Source organism: Orbicella faveolata, unplaced genomic scaffold (genome assembly GCF_042242905.1).
Source record: "Orbicella faveolata isolate gen_17 unplaced genomic scaffold, um_ofav_v1 contig_47, whole genome shotgun sequence".
Classification (NCBI taxonomy): Eukaryota; Metazoa; Cnidaria; class Anthozoa; order Scleractinia; family Merulinidae; genus Orbicella; species Orbicella faveolata.
Genome location: NW_028301577.1, coordinates 22,616,714 through 22,639,762, shown reverse-complemented (window position 1 = coordinate 22,639,762; position 23,049 = coordinate 22,616,714). Strand labels below are relative to the sequence as shown.

Genomic DNA, 23,049 nt, shown 5'->3' with positions numbered 1-23,049 from the left:
ATTTGCAAACGGTAAACGGCGTTTTTATTCTTTCATGGAACTCTACGTGATACACCTTAAATATCAATGGGTAAAAATTTGATCATAGTACCACTTTAAGTTTAATTTTTGTTCAGTTCCTTACTTACTCCATTTAGTGGAAAGCCCATGAACAAAAAAAAAACATGCCACTCTTTTAGTAAAGTAAGAGTATTGAATTGAAACGGTCAGATGAATCGTGGTCAGGTGAAATCAGCTGTTATATCTTCTGAGATGCAATATTTAGCTTTTTTTATTCGGCAGTGATTGTATTTTACACGACTCATAGCCACTATTTTACGATGGCTGCAAAAAAGTTCAGCGAAAGTTCAGATCACAGAGAAACAACTCTCCAGTGATCGTTGCCACAACAGTGATCGTAGCGACTACAGCGCTCCTATGGAAACCCATCCTCGGAGACCCAGGGTCAGCTAGACGGGACGACGCGATATTTTCGGAAACTATCGCGTCTTTCCGACTAGCTGCCCCTGGGTCTCCGAGGATGATGGAAACTAGCCTTTTGGTTGTTCCTCTAAAGTGCAAATACCAACTGTTTGGCTCAAAAGCAAAGCAGAAGATCATGTCATTGAAAAACAACATTGCGATAGAAACCCTATTGAACGGCCACCTTTTACACGGCCACCCCTATTAGGAGTCCAGTAATCAAAGTCCCTTACACACAAGAACCTTGAGCAACCTTGAGAAGCAAGACTTTCTTCAGAAGAAGAAAATCACAACCAGATTCCGAAACAGACGTAACGCCTCCTTTTTCCATGTTTGCTACTTTTCGTAAAGCATACAATGAAGTTCGAGACTTTTTATTTTGAGTGGCACAACATATATGTTTATATCAGCAACAATTTAGCCAGGTATTTCTAAGTTTACACTTACAATAGCCATAGGAAAAAGAAAACAATTAAGCCTAACAGGTGTCAGAGTTACATCGTAAAAAGTTACGTCTGACTTAGAGAGATTGCAAAGGAAAATTGTGGCCTTGTTTAAGCATGGTTGACAGACAGTTGTTTGTCATACATACAATATTGCCAAATTTTCGTAGCAATAAGATTGAAATCAAACATTTAAAGAAGACGACACACCGTTTAAATTTGCAAGACATGTTTCGGATACTCAATATCCATCTTCAGTTAAAGGATGTTTACAAGTGAGTGACTTTATATAAAGTAGGTAACAAGCAGGTGTAAATTACAAAATGTAGAATAATAGTTCAAATAGTGAAAAAGTTACAGTTAAATTAAAATGTATGAGTTTTGTTTATTCAACGCTGGTCTTTCCCGTTCAATGTGAAGGGCTTCTTTGATCTTAAGTTGGAAATTAGTAAGAGCTGAGTCTAAGATGGAAAAACAATTAAAAGAGCGTAGATTCTTACACGACTGAAGAAGTTTATAGATATGGGAATTGCGATCCGAGAGTAAGTGCTCGCGAACCCTGATGCCAAAATATCTTACTGGTTTCAGCGACATAACAGGTATGACATCCTGCACGTGTGAATTTGTAAGCCACCTGGGAACGGAGCGCATAAGGGATCGAGTCGTTCACACTATACATGTTACTTAACTTATGGGAAGAGAAGGCTAACCTAATGTCTAAATCCTTACAATATTTCTTAGCGATGATTTTGATTTTACGTTGCGCTAAAAGGGAAAAGGGGCCAATGTAAGGTTATTTGAAAAACCTTTTGGTCTTTCCCTTAGAATGGCCCTGCCGCAAATTAACATTGTAGGAATGGTCCTACAATGTTAATTTTAGGTTCACATTTTCTTGGTAAAACTGACTTTTGTCCGCATAACTAATATTGTAGGCAATGAAAAAAAAAAAAAAAAAAAAAAAAAAAAAAAAATGAGTAGGTCCGTAAGCATCATGTTATCATTGTAATATTATGGCTGTTTAAACAATAAACTATTGCAATAGAAACTGAAAGAAACCTTTTAAATGAATGCTCTTTTTGATTTTGTTGAGGTAAAAATGTGTACCTAAATGTTAAAAAAAATCATCATTTCATTGGCTATCCGAGTGGGCAATTGCCCTCTCGGGATCCTGTGTTGTGTCCCTCAAGAAAAAAATCTGTTTTTTTATCCGATATAATAAATCGTTTATCAACCGAGCCTGTATTAATAATGATAAGCTTGTATTATTGATGTACATTTCATTGTAATTGTATTAAAATCCATTATTTAATTAATAGCCATTAAAGGGACACTCTTACCATTTTTAGCATGATTTAAAATCTCATATTTCGATCTTTGGAAGCTGAAAAATAATGGTCTTACTTTGTAGAGCAGTACTCAGCAAATGATTGGAACCCATTACGAAGTGAGGATGGCTAACGATGGCGAGGATGGAAACAGATTGCGATATGGATTTTTCAAAAAGCGTCAGGATGTCAGTTTTTCAAAGGTTCATGTTTGGCTTGAAAATCGTTGAAATTTTGAAAAAAATGTTGCTGCAGTGTGGACTTTTTTCAAGAAATTGCTTTCAATCATTTAGTTAGTGCTAATTAAATTCTTATTACTTAAATTTAGGGACCATTTCGTGAATTTATAACAGTTTTAAGCCAATATATCATGACAGTGTCCCTTTGATTACTCATCCTATTGAAATCAACGTGCGTAACATACATATACATAACCATGCAGTCTGATGGACATGAAGAGACCTAAGTTGGAGGTCTAGAGTTCTTTATCCAAAAACAGCACACCGAACAGATGCAGGAAGAACTTGGGTTCCATGGCAACAGCGGAAGCCGAATGGGACGTACAACGAGGCACCACACCTTTGACATGTTGATCTTAAGGGAGCCACGGCGTTTCCATAGCAACATCGTTGGAAAAAAGGATTGATGAAATTGCTCCCACAAAATTGATGGTGAGGGCCTGGGACGGGACACCTCTGGAACCTGGGGAAAATTTGTCCGTTGCAGCATTGATGAGTCTTTGGGTTGTAGTTATGTCCGCCACACTTGAACGGGATGCATGGTGCGAATCTAGGGAGCACTTGTCCCTTGCAGCATTGTTGGCGTCGAGGATCGTAGAAAGCATGTCCACAAGGCACTCCAGCCGGACAGGGAATATGTCTCGACACCACCCGATTAGAACAACACTTCTGAAAGGTTGGATCATAGCTAACCCCACCACACTGCATTGGGAAAGGATTGCACGGCACGTGTTTGGAGATGACTTTACCGTTGCAGCATTGCTCATTGAAAGGGTAGTAGCGCTCTCGTTTGCAGCGTAACCGTTCACACTTGACGGTTCTGGGAATCACGTGGCCTTTACAGCATTTCTGATATTTACGGTTGTACAGCGAGTAACGACCACATTTAGACATGCGTTTGCAGAATGGGGCAAGGCTTGTCAAAATGATGCGGTCACGACAGCATGTTTTGGTTAAAGGGTCGTCGATCAATTTACCTCCGCAACAGTGAGGACTGTCACCACACGGCGCTGGGAACAGATTGCACGGCACGTGTCTGGGGATGACTTTACCGCTGCAACATTGTTGGAGCTGAGGATTGTAGAAAGCATGTCCACAAGGCACTCCAGCCAGACAGGGAATATGTCTCGGTACCACCCCATTAGAACAACACTTCTGAAAACTTGGATCATAGCTTACCCCACCACAATGCGTTGGGAACAGATTGCACGGCACGTGTTTGGAGATGACTCTGCCGTTGCAGCATTGCTCATTAAAAGGGTAGTAGCGTTCTTTTTTACAGCGCAGCCGTTCACACTTGACGCTTCTGGGAATCACTTGGCCTTTACAGCATCTCTGATATTTACGGTTGTACAGCGAGTGACGACCACATTTAGACATGCGTTTGCAGAATGGGGCCAGGCTCGTCAAAATGATGCGGTCACGACAGCACGTTCTGACTGACGGGTCGTCAATCCATTTACCACCGCAACAGCGAGGGCTCTTGCGCATGCCATATGGGCACTTACCCAGGAGATGATAAGGTCTTGGTCTAAACCGCGGCGATCTTTTCGCTATATCTGCAAAATAAAAAACAAAATCTTATTGTGTGTGGAAAGATATTTAATTTTACACACTTCGGTTTGTGTGTTGAAACATGAGCTCTATGAGCAAACCTGTAAACTTCTCAGTGAATGATGCCTGACATGCCTAACGTTTTTTTTAATTTGTTTTGTTTTCATACATAAAGTAGGTCCGCAAGGAGTCAGTTCTAGTTATACGAGACAATCAGAGCTGACAGATATAAGCCAGCCTTTTCGTGACCCTTTCCTTGTCTCCTCGCAGCGTCTACGTCACCGCTGCGTGGCGTACGCCCGGATACTTTCCCCGACCAATCAATGAACCAGAAATTTTAACACAATTAAAAAAAGCTGCCATCAACACTTTCCTTGTCCGACAAATTAACCAGAAGTTTTAACAACCATTTTATTTGAGGTATTTGAACTAACAGTTCCATTTTTAGCGCAACACTCGCTCCTAGAGATGTCAAACGATATATATGCCCGCAAAAGAGCGAAATTGCGATGGGAAGTTTAACATATGATCGACCAACTCTAGCTTTGCATAATCTTATCCACCAGTATAACCCGTAGGTTGGTTACGCAATCCATGGGTTAAAAACGAGAAGAAAGGGGAATTCTAATCATCAAATGACAACGAAAGATCCAATAAAAGTTGAAAGTATTCTATAAAGGCCCTATGTATCAGTAGTGTGGTAATTTACGATTTTCGATAAACATGCGATGAAAAATTTTAAGAAACGATTATTTGCAGTAAACAACTTAAGCAGCTCAGGGACTATACTGTGATCCCCAAACCCATCGTTTCCCAAGCATTTTTGTAAAGGATCTTAGTAGACTTTACACTTGATTGAGCTATGCTCAACAGCTTTGTCAAAGATGATTCATTTTGAAATTAAACGTCATGTTTACATCTTTTAAATTCTTTGTTCAAGATCGATCTAAATTTTCCTCATCGTTAACAATCGACATTCCGTTTTGGTTTATTGTCATCTCTTTGTTATTTTTTTACCTTTTGAAATAATAAATTAAAGGTGCCTGTCAAATTCAAGGCAATTCAGGGACGCAACCAACCGTGCAGGGCTTTTTAAACATCATGGGCTTTTTCCTAGCCACCCAATTGTAAGATTAGCGATGAATTACTTCGTCAAGAAATTAGATTTAAACAATTCTCTGGAAAAATAGACGTGAAAGCAATTGTTCAGCACCGAGCAAAAAAAGGGCCGTCTTGAAACCTATACAGACGGTGCTGTTATCCTTATCGTATCCCGCAAGACACCTAACCTCGTTTGTTCAAGTTGTGTTTTTCATCAACTTGGTATAACTTAAGGTTATGTACAAAAAGAAATCATAAAATCTAACCTTCTTGTATATCCACTGCATCGTCGAACGATGGCTTCTCGACTTCTTCAACCTCTTCGGTGTTATTCACCACGCCGAGTTCTTCGTCAGGCGTAAGCCTTTCTTCTTCAGCACTCACAGCAGCACGTGAGACAACTGCAGTGAAGAAGATAATGCCCCGAAGTACTTGCACCAACTTCATGTCTCACTCTGTTCTGCCGTAATCTGTTGAACTGTGATCTTCCTTGGCTGAAACCCGTCATTTTTGGAGTTTTACAGACACTTGAACATTATTTTAGTCAACGAGGTAATCTTGGACGTATTTAATTAATTTACTGCACTTTGATCGATTGGGGTAAACCTGACTCAGCTGAAAGTCAATATTTGGATATATATTAGCTAAGTTCAGTGAATTCTCGAAGTTCTCACGTCAACTACTTTGAGGTTTCCTTTGGACGTGAGTTGCTCCGATGCCCTGAAAACTTTTTTTAATTCGATCAGCGATATTATATTAACATTATTCCCAAGCTTACGACAGGCTGTAATTCTAAAATGTATAGTGTAGCCGGAGTAAGTCTATATGTTTTCGCCGGTAATCAATCAGATACGCTTAAAGTTGTGTGTACTGATAGTAACATAAATCAATTTTTTAATCCTTGTTTCAGATGGGATTGTAATAAAACCGTAAACTAATGTTCAATTGAAATATAGAAGCACTGTTCGATTTTGACGTAAGTGAATGAATATTGGTTTAAATTTATAATTAAACGTGGGAGAAAAAGTAATTAGTACTATAAAATATTGCTTCAGTAAAACCCACTAGTACTCGAAGCCACCTGTGCTGGAAGCAGAAAATGCTGTCTCGGTCCGGCTGCACTTTCTAAACCCCTCATTCATTCTTTTTTAGACGTTTTGATAAAATGAGGAAATGATTTTTGTTTTTGTTTTTTAGTTTAGTTCAGATTGTTACCATCAACTAGACGTTTATGTACAATAACCTTGAGAATACACAATGAACAATATATACACAGTTTCCTATTTTTGACTTTTTTATACGCTGACTTTAAGGGTTTTTTTTATAAATACAATGACGTTTCTACTGGTCCTTAAAACAATAACGTGTTCATCGGCTTGTTTGATTTAATATAGTGGCGGGTTTATTATGACCCTTCAGACTGTATTCAGTTAGGGGGTGAACCCTAAAACAGAGGACTCCTTTTTCGGCCAGCTCATTATAATTAATACGGCCGCGGGAGCTTTTTAATTCGGGCTCTTTTCGGCTTCGCAGGGATTAAAGGCCTTTTTGTGGTGAAATGTAAATGTCGAAAAATTTGGTGCTATATCTGGTAGAATAGTTTTAGTTGTTTACATATTATGACTAATTTTATCGCAGATTGTTATTTTAAAATGATTTATATCCATAAGTGGTATTCAATTTTTTAAAAAAAACCTGATCCAAGTAAGTGATTCTCGATCCTTGAAACTCCCATGAACGTGAAAACAGATATATAGCAAGATTCCGGATCCATACTGACCAAACTGGCAATGATTGATTCCTAGTCGCGACCATCTTAGTAGCAATACAGTATCACTTACGAATATAAATGCATTTTACACTGATAAAAAAAGTCTGAATGGCAGCACCCTCTCTCCCTCTCTCAGCTGTGTAGACGCATTGAGGTAAGCTAGCACAAAGAAAGAGACGAGAATGCTGTAACGCAAACTTATTACGTAACTAAACAGTAATCTAGAAAGTGATGACATGACAAGACTCCGCTTGTTCGTTTGACGTTTCTCCATGTGTTTTTTGATCACGTGACATTGTTGTCCGATGATTCCACAACCGCTGGGCTAGCCGTAAAGGAGTTTAGCAGAACAAATGGTTCTCCGCTAAACTAACTATTGTCCCAAATTTAAACGAAAACTATATATTGAGAGAATTAATGTGTAAAGAGTTCAACTCCCACAGGACAAAGTCCTGTGCCACTATGAGGCCTCGTCCGCGCTACGCCGGAGGAGTTTAAAAACACAGCAATCGATCAGCGGCCATTTTGGATTTGTGTTTGAGGAAAACTCCGTCAGGGAGATCACATTATTATCGTGACGCCATCGTTTTCGAAAAGCCCCGTTTTCAAAATGTTTTCCTTCCACACGAAAACAAAAAGCTGGCGTTTTCAAATTCCTCAGGTTTGAAGAGCTTTTTTCCAAAATCTCCATTTTCGTCACGGATTAGTGTGGACGGTAGGCCTAACGCAGAAATATACCTTATTCCTCCGGTGTAGCGTGGACGCTGCTTTATTTTTACAAAAAATTATGCAGACAAAACTTGCTGATGAAAAGTTTGATTACTTTCTTTTCGACGACGGTTTTTCCTTAACTTCTCTGCTTCAGGCTCTGCTTCATAACCAGAGGAGATGTTCTTTTTGACATCGCGAGGGCCTGAGCAGAGTTGCATCAAAACGAGGCTGAAAATTTGGCGCCTTTTCAACGCGGCTACCTTGGCGCATGGCAAACAAAGCACGCAATGTCTGCAATGTTTTGTCGTGTTTCCAGCTCGTTATTCGACGATTTATAGCGGAGAACTGAAGAGCTCGGAGAAAGCTAAGTTCTTTTTTATCTCTTTTTCTCGTACCTTTTAATTCAGAAGTAGACAGGTTTCCTGGCCAATTTGTCGCTACGTTTTTCCAAAGTCATTTATCGAAGGAAACAAAGTTAAGTGCACCTTTGTTTTGGTTTTCTTTGCCCTGTGTTTTATTATAGCTTAAAGAAAACTAAAGCTAAAGCTTAAAGTGTACTTGTCAAGTTATCAAAGGAGGTTTTTTGGGCATTTCAGTACTAATTACATGAACTTTCTCTTTCTCTTTGAGACTGCATTGCTCACATTTCAAGAGCTCCCATTTCAAGCCAAGCGGACCCCCCTACAAACTTTGGTAAGTGGTTACGTGTTTTCGGCTTTTACTAAAGCTGTGATCCATTGACACGTTTTCTATTCTTTCCTGACTAATAGAATTTAAAATCAGCTTCCAATGTATATGCTTAAGTTTACGTACTTATGCTATAGAGATGTATACCCGGCTTTTCTAATTAAATTGGAAGCGGAGTTTGCAAATATGCGTACTAATATATTAGTAGGGAGTTTTAGCAAACCACGATGGCGACGGCGACGAGAGTGTCATGAAACAAAAGGTTTAATGAGCAGAACAATAGCTGTGCACGTGAGTTTTGAATCTTTGTACATTTCTTCGCCGTCCTCTGCAAAGAAACAACGTGAAATGTCTAAATTCTACGTAGTTTGAAGAACGCAAACCGCAATGACTAATTTTTCGTATCTTCTTTTGAAAGTGAACGCTGTCGGTGCGTGTTTAGCCTGAGCAAGATTTTAGACCGATAGGCGTACTGAACAGATCGAGCCAATTGCGACATTCGAAGGTAAACTATAAATTCGTTTTACAAGGCGTAGTCTCCGCCGTCGCCTTCGTCATTGCTAAAACTCCCCAGTGACGTATCAACGAAGTGAGAGTGAACTTTCAGTTCTAGGGCGAACACAAGAAGCTAGACTTCTTACAAGTCGACCTTTGCTTAAGACTTCGCTCATTAGGAAAACCTTAAACAACCTTGGGAAGTAAGACTTTTTTAGAAGAAGAAAACCCAACCAGCTTCCGTAACGGTCGGAATTCCTTCTTTTTTCATGTTGCTTCTTTATTTCAGCAACAGTTTAGTCAGGTATTTCTAAGTGTTGAAGAAATCCACAAACAAATTGTACACTGAAGATGTTTATTCTGTTACTCGTCCTTCCGTCGGTTCGGTACAGCTGAAAGTTACAAATGTAAAGCTTGCGACTCGAACAAATATTGAATTACAAAAAAAACAATACAAATGAGCGACCACTTACATATTTTTGGGCATCTTCAGGCCTAATCAAGATGTCAACATCGAGAAAGTAAAAGGCGAAGGTAAAAGCAAACTTTCCGCCTACACACAAAACAACGCATATCAAACTGCTAAGAGCACATGGTCGCAGAAATCACGTGACCCGCCCAAGGGGGGTACAGAGGGGCACGGTAAGGCAAACTGTCTCTAACACTAAGCTTACACCTATTCAAGAAATAGAAAATATCTTACGTGTTTCTATCAAGTTTTAGTTTAATTCTACTAGCATTTTATCACGAATGCTGTCCTCTGATTTTAGCCATTCAGCCCGCGTAATTTATTAAGCAAAAAGCTGTGTATGACTATGGCCTGACTTAGAGAGATTGCAAAAGGAACTTGCGGCCTTATGTATAAAGTATGGTTGACAAACCATCCGGTTTGTCATTCATACAATGTTAATATTGGTTTCAACTTTCCTTGGTTAAATTACTTCAGTAAAGGCATAAATTTTGTTCCTCATTACTAATATTGTTTAGCGATAAAAAAAAATGAGTGGGTCTGTAATTATCATGTTAACATTGGGGTAATATTATGGCTGTTTAACTTAATGATGTGTTTGCTTGCTTCAACAATAAACTCCTGCATTAGAAGCTGAAAAAATCTTTTTAGTGGGTGCCTTCTTTGATTTTGGTTCAATGAACAATAGCTAACAATGTGTACCTAAATACTTAAAACAAATTATCATAATTAAGAATTCATAATAATCATGAATAATTATTCATGGCTTTGTAAATCACTTAAATTTATTTTCCTTTTTACTCCTTTTTTTATAGTTCTGTTTTAATTACTTAATTAAAAGCAATTCAGTCAACAAATTTCTTAATAAAGCAACATCTGAAAGCTGTAATTATAATCAGTAGTAGAGCAAATTCCATACCAAATTGGACTTCTTTTAAGTAATTCACTTCAATTCAAATTTACTGGACAGAAGCAGATTGAAGAGTGGGAGCAGAGATTTTGGTATGGCAGTGGCGAATGATCATTAAATCGTGATGAAATTTAAACAATTGCCGTTCAAATTCACTTAGGTCCGTTAGAGATGACACCAATACTGGTACGATGTCCGCCCTAGAGTCAACCCATCAGCTCTAACCATGCTTCATCAAGTCCACACTTCCAACGCTTTACACTTTAGTCTGATTATACAGTCATGTGCACAGTGAATTGTGGTGTTAGCAAATTACTCTAATCACCATGATGAAAGTTTATTTTTTGTATTCTTATTAAATGGCTAGCCCTCAAGCCCTGTGAGCAGGCAAGATGAACCAAGATTGCTATCCGAGTGGTAAGATGGGACTATCTTTCCCTCTCAAGGAAAACGGATATGCTGTAACACAATATGAAAGATATAATATTTCGTAACGGTTTAACTTCTCTTATGCTATAGGGTATAAGTCGCTATATTCCTTTATGGCATGATAAACAAGTCTCTGTTTACCCCAATGAATGAGTTGCCACTAATCGGATACCCGTGTTTGCGCAAAGAACTCTGGGATCGTCAGGGGGCAAACATTGCAAGTCGCTAGAAGGAAATGTATGGCGAAAAGTTGTTTCGACGCCCAAAAACATGGTTTTGGGGAGAGATCAACGCTTTTTCGCTTTTGTTTTATCGCGAATGGATTTTGGCAATGTTGATACATAGAAAATGTAAGTTTTTGTGTGAATAACCGTGAAATAAGTGATAAAATTTACCGATAAACTCCCTTTTGCATGTGTGAGGTTTACTGTGAAATACATTGAAGAGAACATTGAAAATTTCAATACACGCCTGATCTCGAGAGGCTACCCGGAGCAAATGGTAGAAAAGACCCTCCGAGAAGTTAAATATAAAGACAGAAAAGAAGCTCTAAAACAGAAATCGAAAGTTGCAGAAGGAACTACTACCCTTCATGTCGGGCAATTTCACTCAATCGTCAAAACCAAACTTTGGAAAGCATAATCACGCACAAATGGCACTTTTAAATACAAATACTCAGAGATATATTCAAGGAACCGGGCTTATTTCCAGTATTATTTGTATGACTGAGCTTTCAAAAACTTACATATTCGACATATCAACATTGCCCAAATCCATTCGCGATAAAAACGACGGCGAAAAAGCGTTGATTTCTCTCAAAAATCGTTTTCTTGTACCTCGAAACAACGTTCGCCATACATTTCCTACTAGCGACTAGCAATGTTTGCCCCCTGACGATCCCAGAGTTCTTCGCGCAAACACGGGTATCCGATTACTGGCAACTCATTCATTACTTCTTACTAAGTAAATGAAAATCGTCCTTATTACGTCTATTATAATTAAGAAAGGATCTAAACAATTTAAGAGAAAAATCAAAATTTATCATGTCAGCAATGATGACAATTAAAAGTCAAAACGTTCAAATTATGTCTGTGGCAACTGTTCTTTTCTTTAATATTTATTTTTAGATGAATATCTTTAACAATAATACTGTCGACAGCAACGTTATTACAGTTAAGTGCTGTAACGGAGGATCCTGATATGTATCATCGCCTTAGAGTTTCTTCTTTAAGCTCCCTCCTCCCACACCGTACGTTTCAACAGTTTTTGTTAGTTTTCAGCTCGTGCTTTGTGTTTTGAAATAACATAAAATAACTTAAATAAGCTCCAGACATGGTGATATTAAGCTTGTCTTTTTGATGTGAATTTTACTGTAATTGTATTAAAATCCTTTAATTAATTAAGAAATAGCTATTAATTACCTATCCTATCGAAGTAAACGTGCCTAACATACATATACAAAACCATACAGTCTGATGGAGATAAAGAGATTCTTTACCCAAGAGCAGCACACCGAACAAATGTAGGAACAACTCTGGTTCCATGGCAACAGCGGCAGCCGAATGGAATGAACAATGAGGCACCACACCTATGACATGTTGATCGTAAGGGAGCCACGACGTTTCCAAAGCAACATCGTTGGAAAGAAGGATTGATGTAATTGCTCCCACAAAATTGATGGTGAGGAGCTGGGACAGGACACGTCTGGAACCTGGGGAAAATTTCTCCGTTGCAGCATTGATGAGCCCTTGGATTATAGTTATGTCCGCCACACTTGAACGAAATGCATCGTCTGAATCTTGGGAGCACTTGTCCCTTACAACATTGTTGGCGTCGAGGATTGTAGAAAGCATGTCCACAAGGCACTCCAGCCGAACAGGGGATATGTCTTGGCACCACCCGAGTAGAACAACACTTCTGAACGGTTGGATCATAGCTAACCCCACCACAATGCGTTGGGAAAGGATTGCACGGCACGTGTTTGGAGATGACTCTGCCATTGCAGCATTGCTTATTGAAAGGGTAGTAGCGCTTTCGTTTGCAGCGCAACCGTTTACACTTGACGCTCCTGGGAATCACTTGGCCTTTACAGCATCTCTGATATTTACGGTTGTACAGCGAGTAACGACCACATTTTGACATGCGTTTGCAGAATGGGGCAAGGCTCGTCAAAATGATGCGGCCACGACAGCACTTTTTGACAAAAGGATTGTCGATCCATTTACCACCGCAACAGCGAGGGCTCTTGCGCATGCCGTATGGGCACTTGCCCGGGGGTAGATAAGGTCTTGGTCTGAACTGGGGCGACCTTTTCGCTATATCTGAAAAATAAAAACAAAATCTTATTGTTTGGAAAGATGTTTAATTTTACACACTTCGGTTTGTGGGTTGAAACACAAAGAGATCAAAGAGATCAAAGTGAGCAAACCCGTAAATTTCCCAGTGAATGATGACTGACATGAGCTAACCTTTTTTTGTTTCATATCAAAAAGTAGGTCCGCATGGCGAACACATGTGGCTTACGAGTCATACTAGTTATACAAAACAATCAGTGTTGATAGATATAAGCCAACTTCTCGTGACCCTCTTCGGAGACTAGGAATTTAAAACACTTTCCGAATTAACACTTTCCCCGACCAACCAATGACCCGGAACTTTTAACACAATTAAAACAAGCTGCCGTCAACACTTTCCTTGCTCGAGAAATTAACCAGAAGTTTTAACAACCATTTCGTTTGAGTTCCATTTTCTGCGCAACACTCGCAGTTACACTTTGTCCTAGAGATGTCAAACGATATATATGCCCGAAAAACAGTGAAATTGCGATGGGAAGTTTAACATACGACCGACCAACTCTAGCTTTGCATAATCTTATCCACCACTATAACCTGTAGGTTGGTTACGCAATCCATGGGTTAAAAACGAGAAGAAAGGGGAATTCTAATCACCAAATTACACCGAAGGGTCCAATACCAGTTTAAAGTATGCTATAAAGGACCTATAAATCAATAGTGTGGTAATTTACGATTTTCGATAAACATGCGATAAAGATTTAAAGATGATTATTTGTAGTAAGTACCTTAAGCCGCTCAGAAACTATACTGTACTGACTAGCTATATCACTTTGATCCCCAAACCCATCGTTTTTCCAAGCATTTTTGTAAACGATCTTAGTAGACTTTACACTTGATCGTGCTATGCTCAACTGCTTTGTCAAGGATGATTCATTTTTAAATTAAACGTCGTGTTTACAACTTTTAAATTCGTTGTTCAAGATCCATCTAAATGTTCCTCATTTTTAACCATCGACATTCCGTTTTGGTTTATTATCATCTCTTTGTTATTTTTCTACCTTTTGAAACAATGATCTAAAGGTGTTTGTCAATTTGGACGCAATTTCATGGGACGCAACGCAGAAAGAGTCTTAACCAACCATGGACGTCTACATGTAGATATATAGCTAGCCAATTGTGAGATTAGCGATGAATTATTCTCTCAAGAGATTAAATTTTAACAATTCTCTTGAAAAATAGACGTGAAAGCAATTATACAGCACCGAGAAAAAAAGGGCCGTTTCAAACCTACGCAGACGGTGTTTTTATCCCTATCGTACCCCGCAAGAAACCTAACTTCGTTTCCTCAATTTGGTTTAACTTAGATTTGTGTACATCCTTCATCGCTCTAGGAAAGAAATCATAAAACTAACCTTCTTGTATGTCCACTGCATTGTCGAAAGATGGCTTCTCGGCTTCTTCAACCTTGCCGCCATTTTTCGTCGCATCGAATTCTGCGTCGAGCTTCTCAAGCTTTTCTTCCTCGGCACTCACTGCTAGCAGCGAGACAACCGCAGTGAAGAAGATGATGCCGCGAAGTACTTGCGCCAACATTATGTTCTACTGTTGTGCTGTAATCTGTAATCTGTGATCTTCGTTGGCTGAAGCCCATCTTTTATGGAGTTTTACAGGCACTTGAACATTATTTTAGTGAACGAGGTATTCTTGAACTTAATTAATTTACTGCACTTTGATCGATTGGGGTAAACCGCTCAACTGAAAGGCAATATTTGGATGTATATTAGCTAAGTTCATTGAAATCTCTCGAATTTCTTACGTCAACTACTCTCAAGTTTCAATTGGACGCGAGTTGCTCAGTGCTGTGAAAAAAGCTTTTCTAAGTCGATCAGCGATACTGAATACAAAGATTATTTCGCAGGCCTACGACAGGTTGTAGTTATAAAATATAGTGTAGCCAGAGTAAGTCTATATTTTTTGTCGGTGATCAATCGGATCGATAGTCAGTTGTGTGTACAGATAGCATCGAGATAATAGCATGAATAAATGTTTTAATCCTTGTTTCAGATGTGATTGTAATAAATCCCTAAACTAATTTTCAATTGAAATACAGAAGCACTGTTCGATTTTGACGTAAGTAAATAATATTGCTTTAAATTTATAATTAAACGAGGGAGAAAAAGTAGTCAGTACTATAAAATATTGCTTCAGCAAGACCAACTGGGAGCCCTCTTAACCCCCTCATTCATTCTGTTTTAGACTTTTTGATAAATTTGTTTGCATATTTGGTTCACGGTATAGAAAGAGAGAAAATGATTTTTGTTTTCTCTAGTTTAGTTCAGATTGTGTCCATCAACTGGACGTTTATGTACAATAACCTTGGGAATACACAATGAACAATATTTACAAAGTTTTCTATTTTTGACTTTTGTATTCGCCGACTTTAAGGTTTTTTTTATATATATATATATAAACACAATAATGACGTTTTTGCTGGTGCTTAAAACGTAAACGTCTTCATAATGTGTTTGATATAATATAGTGGCCGGTTTATTTTCACGCTTCAGACTGTATCAGTTAGGAGATATCGTGACCCCAAAACAAAGGACTCTCTTTTTTGGCCAGATCATTATAATTAATATGGGAAACTTTTATTTCGGGCTCTTTTTGTCCGCCGGGATAAAAGTTCTGACTTACAAAACCTTTAATATTTCCACCGCATCAATGCGGATAGATCTCAGTAGCTTTTTGGTTGAATTGGCCTTTTTGTGGCGGAATATAAATTTAGGAACATTTGGTGCTATAGCTGTTAGAATTATTTTTTTTATCGTTGATATATCATGACTAATTTTATCGGAGTTTTTTTAAAATGCATTTATATTCGTAAGTGGTATTCCTTTCTAAAAAAAACTAATATGGGTGAGTGATTCCCTACCCTTTAACAGTCCCATAAACGTGGAAACAAAAATATAATATCCCTGATCCATACTGACCAAACTGGCAATCATTTGATTGATTCCTTGTATATAACTAAACTGCATGCTAGAAATTGTTGACATGGTACAGGACTCTCCATGTGCTTTTGATCACGTGACATTGTTGTCTCATGATTCCACCACTGCTGGACTAGCTGTGCAGGGGTTTGGCAGAACAAATGGCACTCCGCTTAACTAATTTTTGTACCAAATTTAACCGAAAAAAAATATATTAAGAGAATCGATGTCTAATCTGGTAAGCTGAGAAATTATATTTAGTAGTCTCAGTAATCGGCACTACAGGAAGAAGGACGCGGACGGATAAGTATTGAGGGTTTTAAAGAGGTGCTTGATTTTGCTTAACTTGTATAATATAACACTTAAATCCACTCTGAAAGCTAAAAATTAACGTTCACAATATAATTAATGATGCTAAGGTTTCCACCGTCGATTTCACTATAATTTAAATTACGTAAACACACATCGAGAAATTTATTCATTCCCAGAGTTACTCAGCTCTCTTTGCCGGCGAAATCGCTTGTGTATAACAACCGTCGATGTTGTTATTTCGTATTTTGACGGGACTAGGTGACAGGGACAAAAAAAGTCATTCGAATAACCTATTTCCCAGTTTACGCCATTTTTCAATTTCTCCCTTGTGTTAAGTTTTTGTTCTGCCGTTTGTCCATTTTTCTTTGTTTTTCGTCCATTTTCGTTGGAAAAAAAGAGAAATGAAATGAAAGTGGCTGAAAAGAATTACGACAGCCGGTCAGCACTGGACAAGAAAAAAGGAACATTGGTTCCTATCAGGCAAAACATAATTGTAAATCAAGTTTATTTAGTATATACATCAAAAACTGATGAGTTGTTATAGTAACTGTTTGACTATATTTACCCTCAAAGATAACGCTATAATTCACATTATTATAAATTTTAGCTACCTAAGCGGTACCAATTGACTAGTATAAAATAATTGAGATGTGCTCTTATTGGTCGATAGATGTGTGTGTCTCTGTGTTTTTAGGAACATATTATAAAAGCATTAGAAAATAGCCCAAAGAAAATACGCGCGCTCATTGGCTGAAAATCGTGTTTCTATTTAACAATTAGATTGTGAGCTCGGGATTTCTATTGTGTGATACTTGACGAGGGCGCCGCCCGAGTCAACTATCGCGCATAGAAAGTGAATAATCTAATTGTTTTAGTATAAATCTACTAGTCGTTCAAAACTTTAATCTAAATCCTCTTCAAAGACACTTCGAAAACACAGAGAAGCGGCCCACAACGCACGCTGCTACGCTACTCACTATCTACAACAGAATAGATAGTGGGTAGCGCAGCCAATCAGAGAACGGCATTCATAAAAATAATAAATAAAACGCTAGACTAGATAGAAACACGGTACATGTTTTCTATTTCTTAAATAGAGGACTTTTTTCCATGTTTACATAGCCTCATCTAAACACTCGGGAATTTGGGAGAATTCTTAAAGGTAAAGTAAACCCTTACTTCCATCTCGGGTTTGCTCAATTGTCTCGAATTCTGCCATCCCACCTCGTGTTTAGGCAAGGCTAGGTAAAGAAGGAAAAATCCTCCATTACTTAAATCTAAACCCCTGAATGCCCGACTAGTACAACGTCATTTTTGTCAGGGAGTCCCTTCGGGCTACGGCTCACATCTAGGCTAAAATAAACAAGCCCTAGATCTGGAAATAACACGGCGGTGACAACACATCTGGTTAGTAATATAGTATGTATATCGACCATCGCAGCATCGTTGGGTCGACGAGTTGTATTTCGCCCAGCCACACGCCGGGTCCACGTCCTTGCACGTCGACGTGCTGTTACCATAACAACATTTCTGGCTGTTGAGATCAAACCGGAATTGACCACACCCATACGAAGGGTGGCAGAAAACTGGGACCAAGTTCTTCGACACGATGTGCCCAGCACAGCAGGTCTGCAGCAGAGGATCGTTGACGAATTTTCCTGAGCAACAACGGGTTCTGAAGTGGACATGGGTTTCATGTTCACAATGGGGTCTGGTATTATAAGAACTTTTTCTCCTGCTTCTTCTTCTTCCGCTCCACCATGACCAAGCGTGAGATCTTTTCCTTCTTCGCCTAGTTTGACCTACAGCGAAGAGAAAATGTAGTGTCGAATTTCAGTTGTGGGTAAGAGACGCAATGGTCTTATAGTTACATGAGCGCTGGCTTTGTAATCTGGATTAAGATGCTCGAAACGTTCGAGGTTCGGTTTCTTGCTTGGGCCATTCATGCTCATTCTGTTGTGTTCACAGGTGAAACCGTTTCCATCGTAGACGTCTACATTCCCAATTTTCTGAGAAATTTTTTCCTTCTATCATAAAATCAAGTATAGATAGTTTTCACGTGACGTCATCACTTTCTAAAATCCAAAACGAAAGAGCCACCAAAGTTTTTGTCCTCATTAGGCACAAGAGGCGGTATATTTATATCTGTTTACAATTTTAGAGCTCAATAGCGTGCTTCGTTTGGAATCCAGAGCATCTTGAATTTCAGGGTTATGGAGGTGTGTGACACAAGGCTATGATCGAGTTTGTCGAAAGATATATACTTATCCCATGATTTCAGTCTTTTTAGAACTTAAAGCATTAGGAAAAGTGCTTATGTAAATGTTTGTTTGATCAGTACTGATAATCAGTCGCCTAGATAGCCAAAGTAAGTTCCAGATGTTTACACTATTTTCCGGCCGCCATATTGGTGTACCACGGAGGTACACCAACATGTCGTTTTCATACTGGGCTCTGTAAATATCGGCGAAACATTTCGACGAATATCTGAAGTTTGGGGAAACGCACAGGCCTGAAACTTGGAGAAGTGGCTTATTTAGTTATCTTCTATAACGTCATAATTTCATAGCTTTTTCCACTGGATGGTTTTCGATTTATTTTTTTATTGCGTGACAGTGAAAACGATCTATGGGAAGAATCAACAGCAATCTCTTCGCATTCAAACGGAGGGTTTAGAGAAGGATCCATGTAGCAGAAACTGCGGGAGCTGGATAGTTACGAATCCGACCTTTTGTACAGAGTAGAGCTGGTGTTTTATCACATTTTTAGGAAGGAACATTGAATGAGTGGCTGTGGAAAACACACGGGTGGATATTGGGCCTAATATAAAGAAAACCCTATGGAATTCATAAATATTTTCCCTTGAGTTTCAATCCAGTCGAGCAGACTGCGATATTTGAACAATATTCACTTTGGTGACGGGGAGGGTCGACACATTACGGCGCTTGCAAGGTTTAATTTTAGAAGAAGCTTAGCAGATATCTCGAAAATTATCTGATGTGTCATTTTATCGTGCATGTGATGTCACACTCCACATAGCCAAGTGTATTACACGATAAACTATTGTTTTGTATTGTAAACTTATAAATGCACGAAGTCATCGTATCCATTATTGGAAACACAACTAATTAAACAGATAAATGTAAACAAATTAACGAATGGATCGACCGAGAATTAGGCTAAGACAGAACATTTGCTGTTTTACCAGCTCAGATATATGTCATTTAAGTTCACTGATCAACTTTCGAGGATTCCTTACCGCCGTGTTCTTGATCCACCGAAACCTCATGAAAGTGTTCTTCGCTTTGTTTGCCTGGTTCAACTTGTATTTTGATCAAGTTTGAAGAAGGCTTCTTCGTAGTAGCCTTTACTATAAAGAAAGAAAAACCTGCGAGAAACAAAAGGATTCCACGCCATAAGCGAGCCATGTTCATTCCATGACACTCTCAGAACACTCTTTTATATTGAACTTGACTTTCCGTTTCGATTCGTTCAGATTATAGTTGAATGACCGGCGCGCAGCTAATACTGTCTTTAGCTGTTTTTAGTCCCACGTTCAAAACATAAATTCTCCTGAAAGATTGCTTCATACTAACCTTAATGTTAGTTGTGAGAATTTGGCAATGCATCAAGACAATATCCAAGTTGATGATTTCTTAATTCTCACCACCTGCCTGCTTAACAATGTTTCGATATTGTGAGGCGAATTGAGGAGAATGCGAAATGTTGAAAAGACATTTTACTTTTAAATATTTAGGCTGTCAAAACAAACGACAAAACTAGTTTCTTAACTGAAATAGTGTTTTTCAGCTTATTTCAGCCGATGGTTTTACGACACTTAATTAAAACGCCAAAGCTTCGAGCTGAATATTAAACTATCAGAAGTGAGGAGGGGGGCGGGGAGGTTTCGAAATAATGGGAAAAACGTGCATGCTTTTGCATAAGATACAAACATAAGCCCCTACATACTTAATAATCAGGCGTTTTGAAATTTACCACGAACCAAGAAGCCGGCGCGGAGAAAACGACTCAGCTTACAGTTTATTTTGTTTTTCAAGAACGTTTCTTCTTAGTACTTACTTTAATTGGTGTGTATAGCTTCAACAACATCAAAACATCTACGCTTCCTATAATAAAAGAATTTTAATAAAGTCGTAGGTCGTAAAGCTTCTGGCTTCCAGTCTGAGGCCTTCAGGTATTTTGAAGGCTTAAAGTGGAATCTCTACCACTTTTTAAAAATTCTTAAACAGAGGAAGCTTTTACACAAAATGATTTGTAAACTTGGTCTCTGCTCCATTTTTTAAATATAAAACATTTTTTTATCTTTATCTCAGAACTGGGAAAGTCATCTGACATTTCTAAGGCAATAACACCTGAATTTGTAAGGATTAGAATTTCATTTTGTTGCCACTCTTAGCTACTCTTATTTAACAAATGGTAAACGCCATAGCGTGCACTATTGAGTTATGGATGCACGCGGGAGGTTGCTAAGCTTCTTGAGTGCTTAGCAAACCTCCCAAGTGCATCCATAACTCAATAGTGCTCGCTATGGCGTTTACCATTTGTTTTATAACATAACATTGAGACACTGGAACAACAGAAGTCCTTTTATTGAGCTACATCACAAAAAAATGTTCGTGTAGTCTTGCATGACAAGAGAAAACAAGCGCGCGAAAATTCATTCATGACAACCGACTGCACACCAGTAGCTCGATAAAGTTTCATCTTCAGACAACTGTGAAGACAGTTTCGCATTTCTGGCAGAAGAACGTCGGCCATTACTTTGGAAACAATGTCTGTCAGAAGATTTGCTTTGTAAACATTAGCACACACGTCAGCAGCGTACACCCATGGGCAAATAGTAGATGCTAAATTAACCAATCAGAGCGCGCGCTTTGCTTTAGTTAGTTATAATATAGCTTTTAACAACTACGTTGCTACGTTAAAAAGCAGATAAAAGATAGAGATCACTTTTTTTCACAAAAAAGCATTTTGCCAGTTCTCCGCACTTCTGGAGAATTTCCAATTCTTCTACCATAAACTCATTATGCAAAACCAATGTAGATAATTAGGGTAGTTTTCAATTGAGTATCGAAAAAACGAGACCTAAGTAATCAATCTGGCCAATTACTGAACTTACACGGACAATCCAGTAAACTAACTAAAACTCAAAACAAATACATGAAGCTGACGCAAAGCGTGGGAGAACCACGATTGGTTTTGGTTTTACTTCCGATTGGATCATGATGACAAACTTGCGCGAATTGTTAAGCCAATCGTGTAGCGTGGCAACGCCAAACCAGAACAAATGCGAATTACTCTCCACATTTAAGTCACACAACACTCCAATACACAACGTCTAATGCAAGACTAGCTGAACTAAAGAAATTTCGGATTACTTTTAACCCTCAATTGAAAACCGATCTACGAGAAAACTACGGTTTTAGTTCGTTGTATTACTTGAGCAGTTTTATTCATCTAACAGCACCTTTGTATTCAAGTTATCTTAATGTTGCTAATATTTTTGAGGCCGTCATAACCGGGAAAAGAGAAGACCCCGCCCGTTTTTCTTTCGCCCCCACCAACAGAGAGCAAGGAACAGGTTATTAATAGCAATCTTGAGCATAACGCCACCATAGCAGCACCACTGAGTCAGTAGGTTGTAACTCACTCATCCCTCCCCGGGTTGGCAGGTGTAACGTCTTGAGATGACTTTTCCACAGCAGCACTTGTGGGTCAGTGGATTGTAGATGACCAAACCGCATCTTAGCGGACAGGTGGAATACTTGGGGATGACCTTATTATAACAGCACTTGTAGGTTCCCATTCAGATCTTGGTCCGATTCTACGTGAAAAAAGTACAACGTGTGATGAAGTCCCTGGACGGTTTTATCATGACAAGTTTTTTTACTTTTCATGTTCGCGAAATCCTCTTTGATTGATGCAGCGAGAACGCGTTATGAGTCCTCATTAGCTCTTTCCACCGCTAACGTTTCTCATTTTCATTACAATATAATCCAGCCACGATGTACATGAGCCAATTTCGAGCTAGAAGCCTGCAGCGCCGTGGGTGAAAGAGTGAAATGGGCGTGAATCGGAGTGGCGGTGTTTTGACACTACACGGTATTTTACACTTTAGAAACAAACGTTACTTGGTAGGGACTTACTGCCATTACAAGCTGAAAAAAGTCTCAACCATATTTGACGCCGAATTTCTCCTACCTCTGTTCTTCCCTTGCAAAGGATGGCCGTCTAAATTCTCCATGACCTTTTTCTGACCCTTGGTTAATCCTACAGGATTAGCTGCGTCGCCTTGCATTTGAGACAATTACAGCTGCCAGAAAGACGGCCATCCATCGTAAGAAAATAGCCATTCCTAAGCCCTGATCGAAATATGTACGTCTTATACCTCTAAGATCTGGAAAACATGTGTTTTTGATTGATTACCTGCTGGAGTATTTCAAAAGCGTATAGCGATATCTTTGCTTAAGGAAATTTAAGAATAATTAACAATCGAGGTAAATTTATTTGGTGTATTTTCTATATTATATACAAATGCGCTTTAGCGAGGTTCTTGGCTTGTTTAACTGCATTATTCACGAAACTATTGGACTAAGGAAAGTAAGGGCTGCTGATGATATATTCAAAACTACATTCGCTGGCAACGCTTTTGAATTCCCTGCTTGCAAATTGTGCATCATCATCCGTTAGCAACTTGTATGGAATGCCATGGACAGCAAATTGGTGTTTCATCTTCTTAATCACAGTTTGGACGATAAGTTGCCGTGGGTATTCATCGCAAACCAACCATGGCTGGAGCCCAGTTAAAGTCGACGAGTATCAGGTACTGCAATCCA

The 23,049-nt window shown here is 38.8% G+C and overlaps 2 protein-coding genes and 1 pseudogene across 2 annotated transcripts; all 3 read right to left on the bottom strand.

Annotated features, from left to right (window-relative positions):
* Nucleotides 1–820: 820 nt before the first annotated feature.
* Nucleotides 821–14,564, bottom strand: LOC110045538 (uncharacterized). The gene is made up of 4 exons (XM_089280411.1): nucleotides 14,303–14,564; nucleotides 12,094–12,917; nucleotides 5,391–5,565; nucleotides 821–4,028 (listed from the first exon to the last, which is right to left on the bottom strand). Exons 1-4 carry the CDS (start codon nucleotides 14,481–14,483, stop codon nucleotides 2,716–2,718), a joined length of 2,493 nt encoding a protein of 830 aa, XP_089136537.1. The 5' UTR covers nucleotides 14,484–14,564; the 3' UTR covers nucleotides 821–2,715.
* A 2,116-nt stretch (nucleotides 14,565–16,680) lies between these two features.
* LOC110045539 (uncharacterized) lies at nucleotides 16,681–19,680 on the bottom strand. Its single transcript, XM_020751141.2, has 2 exons — nucleotides 19,452–19,680; nucleotides 16,681–17,994 (listed from the first exon to the last, which is right to left on the bottom strand). Exons 1-2 carry the CDS (start codon nucleotides 19,479–19,481, stop codon nucleotides 17,470–17,472), a joined length of 555 nt encoding a protein of 184 aa, XP_020606800.1. The 5' UTR covers nucleotides 19,482–19,680; the 3' UTR covers nucleotides 16,681–17,469.
* Nucleotides 19,681–21,632: 1,952 nt separating this feature from the next.
* On the bottom strand, nucleotides 21,633–22,566 carry LOC149097659 (uncharacterized; annotated as a pseudogene).
* Between the last annotated feature and the right edge of the window lie 483 nt (nucleotides 22,567–23,049).

What these genes read in the sequence shown, in the direction of transcription:
- LOC110045538 (XM_089280411.1), bottom strand. Translation starts at nt 14,483, where the DNA reads ATGTTGGCGCAAGTACTTCGCGGCATCATCTTCTTCACTGCGGTTGTC. An exon ending in TTCGGTGTGCTGCTCTTGGG is followed by an intron (nt 5,566 to 12,093) that starts TAAAGAATCTCT and finishes TGAGACATGAAG; the next exon opens with TTGGTGCAAGTACTTCGGGG. An exon ending in TGCAGTGGATATACAAGAAG is followed by an intron (nt 4,029 to 5,390) that starts GTTAGATTTTAT and finishes TTTATTTTGCAG; the next exon opens with ATATAGCGAAAAGATCGCCG.
- LOC110045539 (XM_020751141.2), bottom strand. Translation starts at nt 19,481, where the DNA reads ATGAGGTTTCGGTGGATCAAGAACACGGCG. An exon ending in GGTGGATCAAGAACACGGCG is followed by an intron (nt 17,995 to 19,451) that starts GTAAGGAATCCT and finishes TCTTCGCTGTAG; the next exon opens with GTCAAACTAGGCGAAGAAGG.